Source organism: Cygnus olor, chromosome 7 (assembly GCF_009769625.2).
Source record: "Cygnus olor isolate bCygOlo1 chromosome 7, bCygOlo1.pri.v2, whole genome shotgun sequence".
Taxonomy (NCBI): Eukaryota; Metazoa; Chordata; class Aves; order Anseriformes; family Anatidae; genus Cygnus; species Cygnus olor.
This window is the reverse complement of record NC_049175.1, coordinates 13,903,319-13,920,117: the sequence shown is the minus strand read 5'-3', so window position 1 is coordinate 13,920,117 and position 16,799 is coordinate 13,903,319. Positions and strand designations below refer to the sequence as shown.

At 39.8% G+C, this 16,799-nt stretch overlaps 1 protein-coding gene across 2 annotated transcripts; it reads left to right on the top strand.

The window, feature by feature from the left end:
- Positions 1-837: 837 nt before the first annotated feature.
- UBE2D1 (ubiquitin conjugating enzyme E2 D1) lies at positions 838-16,751 on the top strand. 2 transcript variants are annotated; one of them, XM_040563562.1, is made up of 7 exons: positions 838-976; positions 8,527-8,590; positions 8,684-8,715; positions 11,481-11,558; positions 11,849-11,954; positions 14,200-14,293; positions 15,860-16,751. In XM_040563562.1, exons 1-7 carry the CDS (start codon positions 953-955, stop codon positions 15,903-15,905), a joined length of 444 nt encoding a protein of 147 aa, XP_040419496.1. In that variant the 5' UTR covers positions 838-952; the 3' UTR covers positions 15,906-16,751. The 2 variants fall into 2 exon arrangements, with proteins under 2 accessions (XP_040419496.1, XP_040419498.1); XM_040563564.1 differs by lacking the exon at positions 838-976 and adding an exon at positions 1,176-1,364.
- Positions 16,752-16,799: the final 48 nt, after the last annotated feature.

Below are 16,799 nucleotides of genomic sequence, written 5' to 3'. Positions count from 1 at the left end.
CCTTTTATACCCCATACACCCAGGTATTGACCTGAGAATCTAGGTCTTTAGTTGGAAAAAAAAAATAGTGCCAAGAGTCCTCAAGGACTTGTGAGGCTGGGACCTACTTCTCAGCCTTTTAAGCAGCACACCTCTCCTTTTTCTACCATACAGTGTCTTGGATGCAACATCCATCTGGTACCGGTGGGTGGCTGCAGTTACAGTAAGGCCAAATGCAACATCCATCTGTTACTGGCTGCAACTGCAGTGAGGCTAGGGCTTCCTGCAGGCTAGCTGCTTGTTCTTCATCCCCTGCCATGCCTCCCAAGGACGTGACCTTCAAACACCTTTTCATAGAATTATTAAGGTTGGAAAAGACCTCCAAGATCATCTGGTCTAATCATTCCCCTACCACCAATGTCACCCACTAAGCCATGTACCTAAGTACCACATCCAACCTTTCCTTGAACGCTCATAGGGACGGTGATGCCACCACCTCCCTGGGCAACCTGTTCCAATGCCTGACTGCTCTTTCTGAGAAGAAATGTCTTCTTATTTCTAACCTAAACCTTCCCTGGCGCAACTTGACGCCGTTCCCTCTAGTCCTATCACTAGTTATCTGAGAGAAGAGGCCGACCCCCAGCTCCCCACAGCTTCCTTTCAGGTAGTTGTAGAGAGCAATAAGGTCCCCCCTGAGCCTTCTCTTCCTCAGAAGAACGCCCTGATACCACTTCAGACCCGCGGGCTTCCCAGTCAGCATTCCCTGAGCACCACCAGAGGGCACCCCCCCTCCAGGACTACATTTCCCAGCGCGCCCCGCGATGGCGGACACAAAGAGCCCGGTCTCCCCCCGCCCCCGCCTCGTCCCTCCCTCCGCGGCGCGCGCCGATGCCGTTCCCCGCCCGCACCGCCCCGGCCGCGCTCCCCCCCCCGCCGCAGCCGTTGCCACCGCCGCCGCCGCCCCGGTCCCCTCATGGCGCTGAAGCGGATACAGAAAGTGAGCGGGGACGGGGACGGGGGGCGACGGGAGGCCGCCGGTACCCGCTCGGTCCCCTCAGGAGCCCTGCTTCTTATCCTCAGCCGTCCCTTTCCGCCCTGAGGGGGGGTGGGGGGTGAGGGGGGCGGCTGACGGTTTGGAAAATGTGTTGGTTTTTTTTTTACAGAAATTTTCGGTTAACGCTGGGGTGTGCCCTCTGTGGAGAAAGGTGGCCGCTGTGGGCTCCCACCAGAAGCTGGTGGTCGGGTCTCACGCTGCAAATCTTGTCAACAGGGGAGGGTTTTGTCGCTGAATGCCAAATATGTAACAAATACGTGACACAATATTTGAGTGTTATACCAAATATACCGCGCTGACCGTCAACGAGCACGGTGATTTCTGTCTAACAGTAAGTTCTGTCCTGCTTCTGTATATTGTGGGGATTATTCCTTTTTTTTTTTCTTGTCTTCTTCACTTCTCACCTTCTCTCTGAGAATCTCCTGACCCTTGTGTTAGAAGGTTTGTTCTGCATACCTTCTTTCCTCTTCCTTTTCTTTCTTTCTTCCTTTTCTTTCTTTTCTTTTCTCTCCTTTTCTTCCAATTTCTTTCTGTTAAGGTGAGTAAAGAAAGTGGGAAGTCTGGTAGTTTTCTGGCATTTTTGAGGTGGAAAAGCCTCCTTTAGTGGCGTCCATACGTATTGGAAAACCACAGCTTTCTTTACTGTGGTATTTTCAAACTTTATGTTCAATAGATGTGAAACCTATCCTGAAGTTAGCGTTTTGTGTACTGTTAGTCTTATTAGATTCTTTCTCTGTTCTCTGAAAGTCAAGAAATGCCGACTTCAAGTATAAGATTTCCAGATTTTGCAATAGGTTTTATGTGAAACATGAAGAAATTCTGGAGTGGGAGCTACCAGAAGAGTTGAGATTAGTTTCAGTACTGGCTACCTCTTCCAGTTTTCTGCAGAAAAGACTATTACTGTTTTATTATTATTATTATCTTCCCTAATTGCTATCTGCTGCCTTTCCAGGGTAAAAAATAATTACTGCTAGAGGGATTTGTCCAGCAGCCAGGCTCCAAAGCAGTATCATAACAAGCCACTTGCTGTGAAAGAAGAAAGTGTCAAGGAAGTTATTGCAAATGGAAGATAAAAATGAAGGGGAAAAGTTTGAAAAGACAATGTATCTTGATGTCAGTGTAGTACGTAGAGCTTTCCTTAACATGATGAAATGGGGAAAAACTAATGGAGTAGATGAGATGTGTTTTTATGAAGGCTTGTTCATCCCATCCATCTCCCAGATGTTTCAGACAGGCTATAAAGGTTGATAGCTATGTCGTATCACGAGTGTAGGAGACGATAAGATCTGGAGTAGAGGAAACGTTGTAAGGATTTTATAGTTTGAGAAAGTGCCTAGGGGACCTCTTTGGAGAACAAAGCACTGTCAGAAAACACAATGGCATTGCTTGGGAACTTGTCAGTCTAGACATAGTGCCTCTGGTTAAGCCTGGGTGGTTTTAGAGTGGCTCAGAACTGTGCTTTAACACAGCTGAAGGATTTTGGTGACAAGCTTGTTCACAATAATTTTGGTAGCTTGTGTGGTCAGAATGATAGCACCTACAGAGGAAGCACAGCTGTAACACATGTATATTAGAAAGTGTATTTTGTCCCGTGCCAGTTGGGACTCCAGTTTCTAAATAGTATTGCCGTTGTGATTGTGTTGTTTCATCTTTTCTTTCGTTGGTCTGCCTTGAGGGGCTCCTCAAAGGACAAGCTGCAGATTTCAGGGCTCTGCACTAATAATGGAAGGATGCATTGTGCTTGGGAGCTTTTTTAAAAAAACAAAAACAAACAAACAAAAAGAACAAGCAAGTAAATAACCAACAAGCAAGCTGATCATCCAAGTGTGTTCAGCTTAGTGCTGAGGGTGGAAGAGCAGTGAGGACGTGAAGCCCTGCTCTGTAAGCATAGAGGTCAGTACTAATTCGATGACGAATTCATCTTGGAGTTCCTTGGAAGGACGGGGGATTCTTACTCGTTTTAAGTGGAGGGTCTGGATTAGTTGAACTTGTCAATGCTTTGCTGTAGCACGAAGGAGAGGCAGTTGTGCTTCTAGGCTGTCAAAAACTTCAGTCTGTGCTCTGTATATGATGTAGAATACAAGTTCCTTGGGGCAGGAGCTGCTTCCCTGTAGTTTGTGATGCAGCGATGAAAGAATAACCCGCTATTTTGTGGATGTTGTAAAATCCAGATGTTGCAGATTATGAAGAGAAATAGTGTAGGTTTTAGCTGGGGAGGGTCATTCTGCAAAGAAATCTTTATTATTACTACCCCAGGATACTGAGACACCGCGGCTTTTGTGCCAAGTAGAAAATAATTCAGGCAGTTGTGTTAGGGACGTTATTGAATGGGTCAGTTCTGCCCATCAGTCCCATGCAGGGTCATTTTTCTGAGATTCCTGTTGCAAATACTCTGTTCACTTACCTAATTGGGAGTTTGTTATCCTGTCAGTTCAGTCTTACAGCTGGGGAGATTGTTTTCATCATAAATCCTGTACTTTTGGATGCTCCTCTAGTATTAATGAGCTGCTGATGTTTCTTATGCCTGTTAATGGCTCAGACTATTTTGAAATCTTTAGAAAACCAGTATTCACTAGCTCTTGTTATCAGCATAAAAATAAATTGGACTTTTTTGGGTAGAAGAGATTTCGAAGGCAGCAGCCATGTATTTTCTGACACATTTAAAGACTGGTTTAAAAATAGCTGTTGTTTTTAATCTTGTCAGTGCATAGTGCTGGATTGTTTTTGTCCCACAGCTCAGTAAGAATGGAAGCATTCAAATGTTGAAATTTACCATTCAGCTATATGTTTGTTTGTTTCAGCGTGTTTCATACGTGCATAGTCTAACAGGACATACCAACTCAAGTTTTATGTTGAAAGTAACTCTGGTTGATTAAATTAACTCAAGTGCAAATGTTATCAGTAATTGTGGTTTGGGTTCTGACTTTCTTTAGGGGATAATAAACATGCTAAGGAAACTTTTTCAGTTCTGTAATACAAATTATTTTAGTTTGTTTCCGAAACATTAGCTGTGAAATCACAGCAACATATTTTGTATCAAACAGTGTATAAAACCAGATAGGTACTCTATTACTAAAACTTAACTTTATATTGAGACGTGATGGCAAATGCTTCACATTTCCTAAACTTACAAAGAAAAGAAAATCTGTTAACTAGCCAAAGTCTAATCAGTGCTCTAGCTGCTTTTTGGACAGATGGTTCCAATCACCATTAATAGAGGAGCAGCAGTGAATGTGTTGACTTGATAGAAAGTACGGTGCTTTTTGTGCAAGAAATGAGGAGCATAGCTGGCAAATTTAAAAACCTCTATTTTAAATAATGGTGTGGAAAAGGGCTCTGGTTGCGGTTTCATGTATTTAAAGAACTAAAATAGCTTTTAGTGATGCTGCCTGCAGTTTATTTCTGTCTTCTGATAGCCTGCAGACTCTTTTTTTGGACTCTTTTTTTTTAACTGCAACAGAGGAGAGATTTTAGTTTAGTTTTTTTTTATTGGTACTCCTGCTTATACCCTTTGAGTGTCCGTAAGTGCTATGCTTAGAATATTTACCTCCCTGTTGTCAACATATCCTTTCCAATCTTATTCTTGTAGCTTTTTAGGAGAAAATCCCTGTCTCCTAGTGAAGCACAGAACTGTTAAACTGGCCTCCCAGTCTTCACCAGCTTTACGATTTATGAAATATATTCTGTAATGTACTTTGTCAATGAGTGCTAGTCTGCATGTTCAGACACATTTCCAGCTTACAGTTTATTGTGGTATGCGTCTTACATCTGTTAAACTTGATTTTAAAATTTTTGTCTCATGCTGTCCGTGAGTCCATGCATTCTAGAGTGTGTGTGGTGCAACGAGAGGTGATAATTTGGAGGCTTTGCTGTGTCCCTCCCCAGTAATTGCTGGCTAACATTTCTAACACTATGCCACTCTTCCTTTATTTGCTTCACCCGATCATGGATCCTGCCTGCTTCTGTGCTCTGCTGCTGTTCTCTGGTTTTAAACAGGAGAAGTAGTTTGCTGTTACACCTGTTAATTGCAACCAGCCGGAGGTATAGAATTAACCATGTTTTATTCTACTAGGTAACATTTTTCAGTGTTAGAGAGGATTAGAAGGTTTATTCCTAGCAGTGTCCACAGCTTAGCTCTTTTCTTTATACAAGTTTATTATGGCTGCACTGGGACAAAGCGTGGCACGTGTTGAGCTCCTGATAGATGCTTTTGTGCCGTGACATTCACCACTGTTTAAAATAACTAATACTTCTGCTTGCAGCTCTTGCAGACAGAACTTTATTCTTTTTGCGTTGTCTCTCAGAAGATGTTGCCCTGGTGTGTGCTGTAACTTGCAGTGTTGAGTTTCCCTTTTGAAAAAGAATCCACACTATTTTGAGTTACAAATCCACTTTTTTTTTTAGCATACGTGCATCAAAGTCTTGCACCAGCATTTTCTGTACCGCTGACTAAAAATATCCGTGCAGACAAGGCCTTGAGGCAAGCAGACCTGCATCATGCTGCAGTGTTTTATAATCCATAAAACATGGACAAAACTGCCGGAACCAACTCTGTTAGAATTACAGAAAAATCTTTAGCGTTGACTGTCTGCAGCCAGCCTTCCATGCAGTTCTTCTGTGCTTCTTGATGAGGTTTCAGCACGTAGTGCTTAGTAGCTCTTTGGACTTCTCGGGCTTCTTTTGAAGAGCATCTTTGCTGCTTTGTATTCTTATATTCAACACCTCATTCTTTTGCAACTATATAAAGTCTCAAAGCAGTTTTTGTACCCCTGTTTATTCTAGGGAACCATTGCAGCCCTTCTGTGGTGTTCAGCTCTGGACGCTGGCAAGTCAGCGTGACTTGTGAGGGATATCTCCTTACAGCATTGCAGGAGGCGTAGGAGAGATCGAAGCCTAAATCATACAGCTCTCCAGATAATTTTGCTTTGAATGCCAAGCTTGAACAGCATAATTAACAGTACAAAGCAAAATACTTCTTTGATTTTTATCACAGCTTGATCTGAGCTGCTGTATGCAAAGGCTCAAACTGTTACTGTCAAATTCAATTTACAAAGTTTGATCACGTTACTATTTGTATTTTCAAAGCCTATTGGCTTTAGTACTCTATTTCTTATGAATGGGAAATATGAACACAGCCTGAATTGGCTGCAGAAGCCTTCTTAGTATATCTGTGACCGTTGCTCTCATTTAGTGAACTAGGCTGAAGAAAGGCTTCTCTTCATCACGAATGGGGAAAATATTAATGACAGGACTGGACTGGTCTCATCAAGCTGTGATTAAAGACATGTTTTTATTGGGGACAAATTTCAGTGCCTTGAGCCTCAACAAATTGCAGGTGTATGCCTGAGGAGACTTTCCGAGTTCTTACCAGTTCAGAAGTACTTGTGTACATATGAATGAAAATCAATTTGTATGGTTTGGGGGATGTTAAGATCTTAAGGAAAGCATCTCACAAATGGAAGTACTGCTACAGATTTGGGACTCCAAAATTGCTTTCCCGGCAGCTGTGATGGTGAGTCGCATGCGTAAGGAAATGTGTGTACATATTTTAGAGTCTCTGGATTAAGCTACGTTTTTTTCCCCATCGTTACCTTTAATTTAGTAGTCAGACATAATTGCTATAAAACGTGATTTTTAGGTTTTGAGTTCTCCACTTCAGCCAACAGTTTCATGTAGATGACTTTGGTACTGTCCATACAAAACTCCATCTTCTCTTATTAGATCTTGGGCTGTGAGTTAGTGCAGACAGTGGCTGGAACTGCTCCGCTGCTGGCTGAGTCTCGTGATTCCTGGAAATTTGAGACTTGTTGACTTCTTGTGCTGGCAGTGACTGGGCTTTGCATAGGTCACGCTTCTCTGTATTGCTCCCTTACTGAAACTTGAATCTGCAGATCGAAAAGGGGACTAAAAGGCGAAAGCAAAATCCTTTACAAATACAGTCCAAGTCTAGCCTGGAGTGTTGTTTCTGGAGCAGTGTAGAGTTTCACCAACGGGATAAAGCTGGGTTGGCGAGTCATACGAGCTAGTGACTGTACCTATTTCAGTAGAGCAAAGAGTCCTCATGTTTTCAGTCACGCAGCTGAAGGCATGCCTTAGCAGAACAGTAATGTTACTGCTTGCTCAGAGGTGGTTGGATATTTGTGGTGCTGCCCTTCCTTGGACCTGCGGCTAAGAGTTGACCTACAAGAAGTGTGTCCGAGTTTGGGTGCTAGGCACCTTGTCCGTGGTGAAGTGGGCGTCTCAGGGAGGGCACTGCATGAGTTGAAATGCTTGCTGGCTGGTGTAAACGGATAAATATATCACGGCAGTTGGAAGTGCGGAGTTGTAACCCTTCAGCTTGTGCGTAAAGCCTGATCACGCTACATACAAATGTTACACGACTTGAAGTTTGTTCTGGTTTACACGTTGATTTTTTTTAATTGTTTTCTTGACTAATGATTTTTTGGGTGGAAGTGCTTCCACTGTTAGTCTTTAAGCTAAACTTATAAAGATCCTTGCAGACCTTCTCATGTTTGTTGTTGAATTAAATGTTCTTGGTAATTAGTTGAGTGACTTAGGAACAGTGACTTAGGACACATTGTTTAAGCTTATTTCAATTGAAGTATTTACACATGCTCGTTAGACTTAGAGCAGCATGGTTCCTATCAGCTTGGAACTGGAAAAAGTACATAACTTGTTCTTTGTGTAGTAAAACTTCAGATATCAAGACTTGTATATTGAATTAAACAAGGAAAATGAACCTGCATTAATGCCTGGCTTGTTTTGTGTTTGATGTAGTGTTGATGACATAAATGAAAAGCTGGGTGTCTGTGTAATTTAAATTATTTGGGACTGTTTAAACTTCTGTAAAATAAATCAGTTGACATGCAAAAGTTTCTCTGCATGCTTCTCTTAAACTTCAACTTTTTCCAGGTTTTTCTAGTAGTCACTTTTGAAAGAAAGCATGTAGAGAATCAAATCAGGTATGTTCAGTAGGGTGTATAGCTGGTAATTTCCTTTTGTTCTCTAGTTCACTTAGGATCCTTTGCTTTCCTATATCATCTTTAGGCAGTCTGCAAGCATTTTATGAACTAGTTTAACTCAGCTAATGGATATAGATGAGGGCAATACACGAACCTTTTATAAAATCAGAAGCTAAAGGGATAGTCAGATGAGCACAAATTTCTAAGTTAAGCAGTTAGTTTACCGGGAAGTCAATAAACCCTTTTTTTCTTGATTTCTTTCTGCCTCTACTTCAGTAGATCCAGTGTATTACGAACTTGGTTGTAATTCTCATGCTTTCAGATGTTAATCTGTATAATATTGCCTTCAGCTACAAACCTATCAGGAAGAAATCTTTCCATTATCAATGGGCACTTCACATTTTGATTTCTTTAAAAAATATTACGGATCTATTCAATAAATTTTTTTGTGTTTTCACTTTTGAAGCGGTGCTGCTCTGTGGTGTGTCTGTTCATGTAGATACATTTCAAATATTTGTGTTTTTCTTCCAGGAGCTAAGTGACCTGCAGCGAGACCCACCGGCCCACTGTTCTGCCGGACCTGTTGGAGATGACTGTAAGCTCTTCATAGCACCTTGCCACGGCTGACCTTTTCTGGTTAAGGAAAAGCTTAGAAAATCTCTAATCACTTTATCTTTTTGATTTGCAGTGTTTCATTGGCAAGCAACTATTATGGGACCTGTAAGTATAATAGTTTGTTCCCCTTAGAAAGTAGGCGTGTTTCCTTTTTTGTTACAGAAGGATTCATTTGGGTGTCTTTTAACATGGCAGTTAAATTCAGCTGTGCTATGTACAGATTAAAGATATGGGGTTTGTATTGTTGTTTATAGTAGTCTGGCACTCATTTCTTCTTTAACTGTTCAAAAAAATTCTGTAGTCTTCTTCCTGAAATTTCAATTCTGATTAAGCATCCCTAATGTTTGAATTGGTGATGTGGGCTGCAAACTCAAGAGCTTGCTTTTCAGAGATCATTTCAATTCTGGAAGAGAAATAGTTGAAGTAATCCTATGTTAAAGTTGTGAACTGTAAACAAGAGTGGTGTTGCACAAGGTGATTCGGGGCCTTTTAGAACTTACTTGAGGGCTGTGATGTGGCTCTGGCAGAAGCTGATGGCTTTTGGGAACTGTAGTCCCCATTTGTGGGTACTTTTGGTTTCTGTGTGAGAAAGGCTTTTTTTGAGTTGAGTGAGATTGCTAAAGTTGTGATTTATGACTCTTGAAGGACATGACATAAGAAAGGGCAATATATATTAAGAACGGAACATTCTGAAGGAAAATTGGAAAGGGTTTCAGCAAAAAGAATGAAGAACAACGTGACCTGAGAGAAGGGGTGTTTATAAATACCACGGCAAAGAGCTTGTATTCCTAGTGTTTTCCTTTTGGATTTGGTAATTTTGAAAGAAGAGCTTCTGGTACAGTTACTGAGCTGAAAATTTGAGACACTACTTAATCCCATGAGATGCAACATCACATGGTGGAGAAAAGTGAAATTGTGACTAATTTGAGACTATTTCTGCATTTCCATCACAGCTGCTCTGGAGCAGTAAAAGACCAGTTACTAGTTTGTCAGTGATGTGACGGAGTTTGTGGTGATGCAGCAGCCACTCGAATTACTGTGACAAGCTTTTCTATAGGATACTCGTACTTATGCCATTGTTCTTTGGCAGCTGTGTTCCTTCACATACAAAGTCATTCTGCTCTTGCCCTTCTGCACTCCCTGAAGGTGAATGGCAAAACAGCAAAGAATATCAAAGAATATAGAGTTAGGACAAGCTTGTGTGCTGATTGCCACCAGTAATGTCTCTGTTCTGAATGACTTTGACCTTAGCAATGGAAACACTAGCACATAAATCCCAATTTAATTCTTTTTTTTCCAGCTCGCAATTCGCCTTTCATACCTTGTAGTGGAAAATAGTCTTTTCTTCCCTTCAGGTTCCTCAGATTTCTCTAGTTAAGGATAACAGTGAGCATCTCTTGCCAACCCTTCTCAACCATAACCGTCGATGAGAAAAGCCACACTATCAGCACTTTTGCCTTGATAACATAACTTTGTCTCGATAACATAAGGAAATAGGGGTGCACATCCTGTACATCTTCTGATGGGCTGAGGGAAGCACAGGACTAAAGCTTTCCTTCAGAACTCACTTCCTATATGTGGAAGTAGTGTAACCTCTTCTCCTGTCTGCACATCCTCAGTTTGATGTGCCTTACCCACCAAACGCTGTGTGACTTCGCTTCGCCTTCTCCTTGGCACTGAACTTGTCTGATCTTCAGCTTATTTTAACTTTGAAAAGTCCATTTACTATGCATGCAAGCAGTCATTTCAAACCTAACTGTGAGTGGCAATCTTCTCTGATGTTACCTAATGCTGGCTTCTTAGCAATACCGTATATAACCTGCCTTATGTTGCAACACTGTCTGCATTTTGAGTGCATAAGACAACATGTCATAGGGACCATTTGTGACTTTACTTCTTCAATTGATCTCTAAAACTGCGATTTTTGCTCATTTCTAAGGTAAACGTTTTATCTAAAAAAAAAAAAATAATCTGCATTTACTCCCATAAGAAAACCCAAAACTTCTCCTGCAGCTTTGCTGAGACTGAGTTCCTGTCTTGCTGTTTTAAACTTCTTGAGTAACAAGAGAGATTTTTCTTCTCCTTCCCTTAATTTGAACTTGAAGCGCTGCTCTGTCATTTAGCACTGAGACTTTTTTCCCCACTTCTCTAGTAAATAAAAATGAAAGATTTCTTCAACAGCTGACTGCAACAAAGTTATTTCTATCTATTAACTGTGTGCAACCTGGACGTAAACCTGTGCACATGTTCTCTAACAAAATGCATGTTCACAGATTTGTACAGGTCACAAAGATGTTGTGTGTTTTAAAACTCCCTGATGTCATCATGATCACCTGAATTAAGTTGGAAAATCCTACTCTTTGCATCTGCAAAGAGAAACCACTTCTTAAGGTAAGTATATTTGTAGCTTAACGATGGAGGAAGATCCCGAATGTAGCAGAGCAGCTGTGGTGTTGTATGGAGACAGGATTTGGAAGACCTGCTCTTGGTCCCCTTGGTGCCGTGGAGCTGAGCTTCCAGGAGTGCCTCACAGCCCGGATACTGAGGAGGGAGCTAGTTTGGAGCTGATGGATCAGCAGTTTTGTAGCTCCACCAGTCAAACGCTGCTCCCCTCCTTCCCCTCCCCAAGAAGGGCAGCACTCAGTAGCCACGTTGTGCTACTGCAGTAGTAGCCACGGCTGGCTCTACTGTAGCGTCGCTGGCCAGTGGGAGGGTTCGGTATCCTCAGTACACTATGGGCTGTGTACTGGGGATAAAAAATGAGCTTTCTAAGTTACTCATCCATTTGGGAGGTTCTCTGCATTCAGAAGAGAAGCTCCACAATAACTGAAATATATTAAGGGGTTTTGTTTCTTTTGTTTTTTTTCCAGCCTGATAGTGCATATCAAGGGGGAGTATTTTTTCTCACAGTACACTTTCCAACAGACTATCCTTTCAAACCACCAAAGGTAAGTCCTTTGTCTTCAAACTTACACAATTTTTAGGTCAAAGCTGTGTCTATATTTTAGCTGTCTGGGACTTTCTTTTGGGAGTTGAAACCAGAAGGGCCAGTGATAGGGTATGTAAGGGATGAGCTGAATCCTAAAACTGGGTGATAGGATGAGAGGTTGTACAGTATGCTGTGTTGGGTATGGCAGATGGAATATGACTGGAAATGAAGGGACAATGTGAAGGATTCCAAATGTAAAAAACAATTTCATGTTACTTGTTATTTTTTTTTACCTTTTTTTAATTCCAGATTGCTTTTACAACAAAAATATATCATCCAAACATAAACAGTAATGGGAGTATTTGTCTTGATATCCTGAGATCTCAGTGGTCACCAGCTCTGACTGTATCTAAAGGTAAAGTCACAGATATGCTAATGGATTTATGAATTTGCATACACTGCCATGGTTTTTTTCTGATTTCACTACATTGTCCAAGGGTGCCAGTGAGAACTCATTTATCCTGCATGTTACAGCAGTGGTAATTCCATTGGAATCCTTGTTACGGTCCAAGATGTTGCACAGTTTATTTGGAGTGTCGCATGACATCATACATTATCTGCATGGCAAGGAAATGTTCTAAACCAAATTGGGTGAGATAAAAAATGTCCAATTAGGCTGAAGTGCAGCTTCTGTATTATAACTGACTGTGCGGGCAGAACTGAAGAGAAACTTCTGAACAGAGCTGCAAAACCAAATGAATTTGGATGTAAATGGAAAACCCCAATACTGACATGTAGGGAGGCCTCTTGGATTGCTTGTGATTGCCTGAGCATGCTTATGTGGGCTAAGATCTTAATTACACTTTATTTTGAAATTTAATAAGTTGTTCTGGCTTGGATTCCTCTGTAAGATGAATTTTAAAACATAACTGTTTTCTAAGTCATCAGTAAAAGAGTTAATAAAATACTCTAACCTTGTAGTTAAATTTTTCTCAAATTTGAACACTTGATGTTTGGAACATTGTGGTTACGGTTAATTAGTTCTTTTGTTGTAGGCATTTTGTGTCACTTCAAAAGCTGCTTAAAATGTGACTGCAGTTTTTCTCACCCATATTCAAAATGCTTAGCCATGATCTTAGTCATATTGCATAAAGTTCTCATGTTGCTCAAAAGATTAAACAGTATCACGTCTTGCTTATGTTTTTGAAAGCTCTCTAAACCATGTATCTGTTTTAGAACAGTGTCATTGCATTTGGTGTATGAGCAAGGAAAACATTGTTAGTCTTTGTCCCATGGAAATTGCTTTATGCAGGTGCAGTTGTTATACATGATTGGAAAAGCAACTTCTGCTCATGCACACCAGCCATACGCAATAATTTCAGTAGCTAAATAAAATACAATTTTAAAGGTGTTTTCTCACGTAGCTGTTGAAGACATGCATTACTGTTGTGTGTAGCTCATACCAGCTTTCCACAGAAATTGCTTGTTGTATTGCTGAGCAAAAATTGGTTCCTAGTTATTCAGAATGTGTTTAGTTGGCACCTAGATCTTGTTTACCAGTTGGTATTTATCTGGTATCTGAGTATTCAGATCTTTAGCACTTTTCTGTAAGTGTGTTTACTTTTTTTGAGTATTCCTTCAGCTCTAAAGAAGAGTAGCCTGCAGGTCTTGTGTGATTTGACTTGACCTGCTTTTAACACGTATACATTTCGTGTTTTTTAAACTGGAAATCAGCTCAGTGTCTCATGGAAGAAATTTCTCATTTACAGTTCTTGTTTTAGTGGATCAAAGGATTATGACGTACTGATAGCACCTCTGATTGGTGTCACTGAGTGTTGTAACCTGATTTTCCAATGTTACTGGCACCTAATAAAGTATGTCAGTATGAAGCTTGCTACTGCTGTAAATACGTGTTAGTCCAATCCTTTTCGTAACAAGACAAAGCAAGGGGAAAAAAATCATATTCTACAGCAGATTCTTACTGTAGCTTCAAATTCCTTTTCACAACCTATTGTGAATTGTCGAAGTGAGTGCTTTTGGTATCCATGTTAGTTCTGAGTTTAAAATTGAAGTTACCTGAAATATGTGCGTTGAAAGTGTTAGAAAAATCAAATGTCCTCAGATACCAGGGATCAAAACTAGAATCATAAGTGAGTACCTGAATAAAAACCTGGTAAAATGTTTCCCCAAATGGAAGCGTCACATGTATCAAATCAAGTGAAATGCTCATATGAAGGAGAGAATAAGTCAGCACAGAAGTGGAGAAGGATATGCACAAATCCAGTGTTACATGTTAGTGTAATATTAATGATAATTATAAATAATTGAAGATGTAAGGGCTTCGTTTGATCGAACATTGATATGTACTCTGTAGTTTAATTTTCATAGGTCAAAACATGGGAAAGAGATAATTACCAGAGGTATAAGTGCACGGATTGTGAGTTCTCTAGGCTGTTATCAGGTGTTGTTTAATGCCTATATGCATTGCAAACATGGTGCTGTATTAACACTTCTGAGCAAAACCGCTGTCCAAAACCTTAATACTGATACACATTCTCTTTCTAGTCTTCCTTTTTCCACTGTCTGTGTACTGGAATATATTAAAGGATTATAGAAATGAAGTGAACTAACTTGTTTAACCTAGCATCTCTTTTATTTAGTTTTATTGTCCATATGCTCCTTACTTTGTGATCCTAATCCAGATGATCCTTTAGTACCGGATATTGCACAGATCTACAAGTCAGACAAGGAAAAGTGAGTATGACATAATTATGCGTATTTATGTGTGTGGTACTTGCAGATAGTGATTGGCTATACAGCTGTTTACCTTATTTTTTAAAAAACTCTTTACATAGATTTCTACTCTATAGAGGATTAGATATTTAAATCTTGAAAATACCTATTGGTAGAATGGCAAGCAGGAACCTGTAGGTGTACACAATTGTTGGATACTTAGTTTTATGCAAACAAGTACAAAAATATATTAACACACAGCATTAATGTATTATTTATTTTTCATTACATAAAAAAATAATCCCAAGTAAGAATTATTTGTTGTCACAGCTTCATGAAGATTTGAGTATTGCTTTTACATTCAGGACTGGATAGAAAAGGAGTGAGGCAGAAGTAACATGGAAGTTTAAGGTCTAGTATTCTTCGCTAGAGTGAGAATTATTAAAATGTTTTTTTTTCTGACAGTTCAAAGTCTGATACAATCAAATCATGTAAGCCACTTTTGAAATGCTTGAACTGTGGCTTGTTCTGCAAAGCAGATTGTTCTCGAGTTGAGGATGTTGTGCTTCAGCTTCTGCCCACTTGTGTCTCTGGTTTTATCCATCCACTTAGTATTTTCAGCCTCCTGTTTGTAAAGGAAGTGAACAAGGGATATTTCTCCATCTCCACAACTTGAAGTTGAATCATTGTAACAAAGTAGGAGAAGATTAAATTCTTGACTATAGCTCTGTCTCTTTATGCTTTTCAACCCACTGAATTTTTACTATCCTGTTAGATGTGGGAAGTGAATAATGGGGCTGGTTACCCCTGAGTGTGTAACTGAAAATCCAAAGACTTGAATGAGAACATATTCTTAAGAGCAAACTAAGTTAGTACAGGAGTTGGTATATTGATCTTGAGAAGTGATTTTAAAAAAAAAAACTTGCCAATGTTTCCTCCGGAGGACACAGAAAAAAGTGAATCTACTCTGAAGAGTAGAATGTTAGCAAGTTCAAGGACCAGAGGCAAAGTTGCTGACTCTCCAGGGACGCTTCCCTCTGGGAGTGCTAGTCAGCTTCATACCAGAAGGAAAAGACCTGACACTTAAAATCTAGTCAGAAATGCTTTTCAGGAAATTTTCCTTTCAAGTTCTGAAATGTAGGTGGAAGTGTAGAACGGAGAATAACATCTATGTGCCTTCCATCCGCACCCTTTCCAATGTCAGTTAATGATGCTGAATTTTATGCAGCTTAAATGTGTGAACTTTGTTAGACTTTTAATAGCATACACATTTGGGAATAATTGGCAACAAACTCCTGTTAATGTACAGGTAAGGGAACCAGTTGTGAAATGCAAGCTAAGTACGCGCAACGATACTCATTTTAGTACAAACCAGTAAGATTGGTTTTGAGTTTGAGTCTAAATAGCTTTGATAGGTAACCTTAACTGAACACATAGTGCATATGTTTCTTGGTTCTTAGACATTTTAACTTTGAGTCGATGCTAAGAGATTAAAAGCTCAATAATGTCTGCATGAAGTAAATATGTGGCTACTGTCCATGCATCACTAACAGCTCTTCACTCAATGCCTTCTTTCTGCACATACAGATACAACAGACACGCAAGAGAATGGACTCAGAAATATGCAATGTAAACTTGTGAAGACTTTTTCATATACCACAGAGTACTGTAAATTCTAGTTTTTTTTTCAAACTTAGAAGGAAATGGAGCACAGTTTACTGTTTCAATGTACCATAATGCCCCTTGAATTTTTTATTTTTTCACCCATGTAAGTGTGTTTCTGGAGCAAGGGAAAACAAACTTCCAAAAGTAACCTTAGGACTGTGATAAGAATATTTATCCTCTTTGTATGCTTTGCAGAAGACATTTATTATGGTTTTTAAGAGTTGGACATCTGCATCTTCAAACTGTAAGATCCATAATGCAGTTGTAAAGCAACCAAATTATTTTTGCTGGAAAAAAGTAGCTGTTTTTACGTGATAAATACTGTATGTGTGTCCTTAAGATATGTTGTCCGTTTCATAAGTGTGTTCAAATTTCATTTTGTTAGTTCACTTATATAATATGTATTTTTATTGTATAGACTAAATATATTTTATTTGCCATGTAAGTCATTTGATTTTAGACTTACTTTCTTGTGCACAGTATTGACAAGATACAACTGCTAGTAATGAAAATAATTGGGATATCCTGCCCGTTAGGATGTCCTAATGACTGACTGCAGATTTCTTAAAACCTAGAATGATCTTTGCACTGTAATTCTTTGTACGCTGATTATGGAGAAACACTTGTTTTTGATTCTGTTGCATACTTGACTTAATTTTATTGCAATGTGAACTAATTGCACTGCTATGTAGAAAGATATGTAACCTTTTTGTTGCTATTCACAACTGATTTTTGACATGTGGGCAACATAACACTCAGACCTTTTACAAATCTAAATGTAGCCTTTTCCATATAAATAAAATGCATTTTCTACTATTTGTCTTGGCTGTTTTTTTAAAATCATGCATATCCTTACAGTGCT

Bases quoted from the DNA above. Each gene is read 5' to 3' on its own strand.
- UBE2D1 (XM_040563562.1), top strand. From the start codon at position 953: ATGGCGCTGAAGCGGATACAGAAA. The intron at 977-8,526 runs GTGAGCGGGGAC...TTTTTCTTCCAG, and splicing joins CGCTGAAGCGGATACAGAAA to GAGCTAAGTGACCTGCAGCG. The intron at 8,716-11,480 runs GTAAGTATAATA...TTTTTTTTCCAG, and splicing joins AAGCAACTATTATGGGACCT to CCTGATAGTGCATATCAAGG.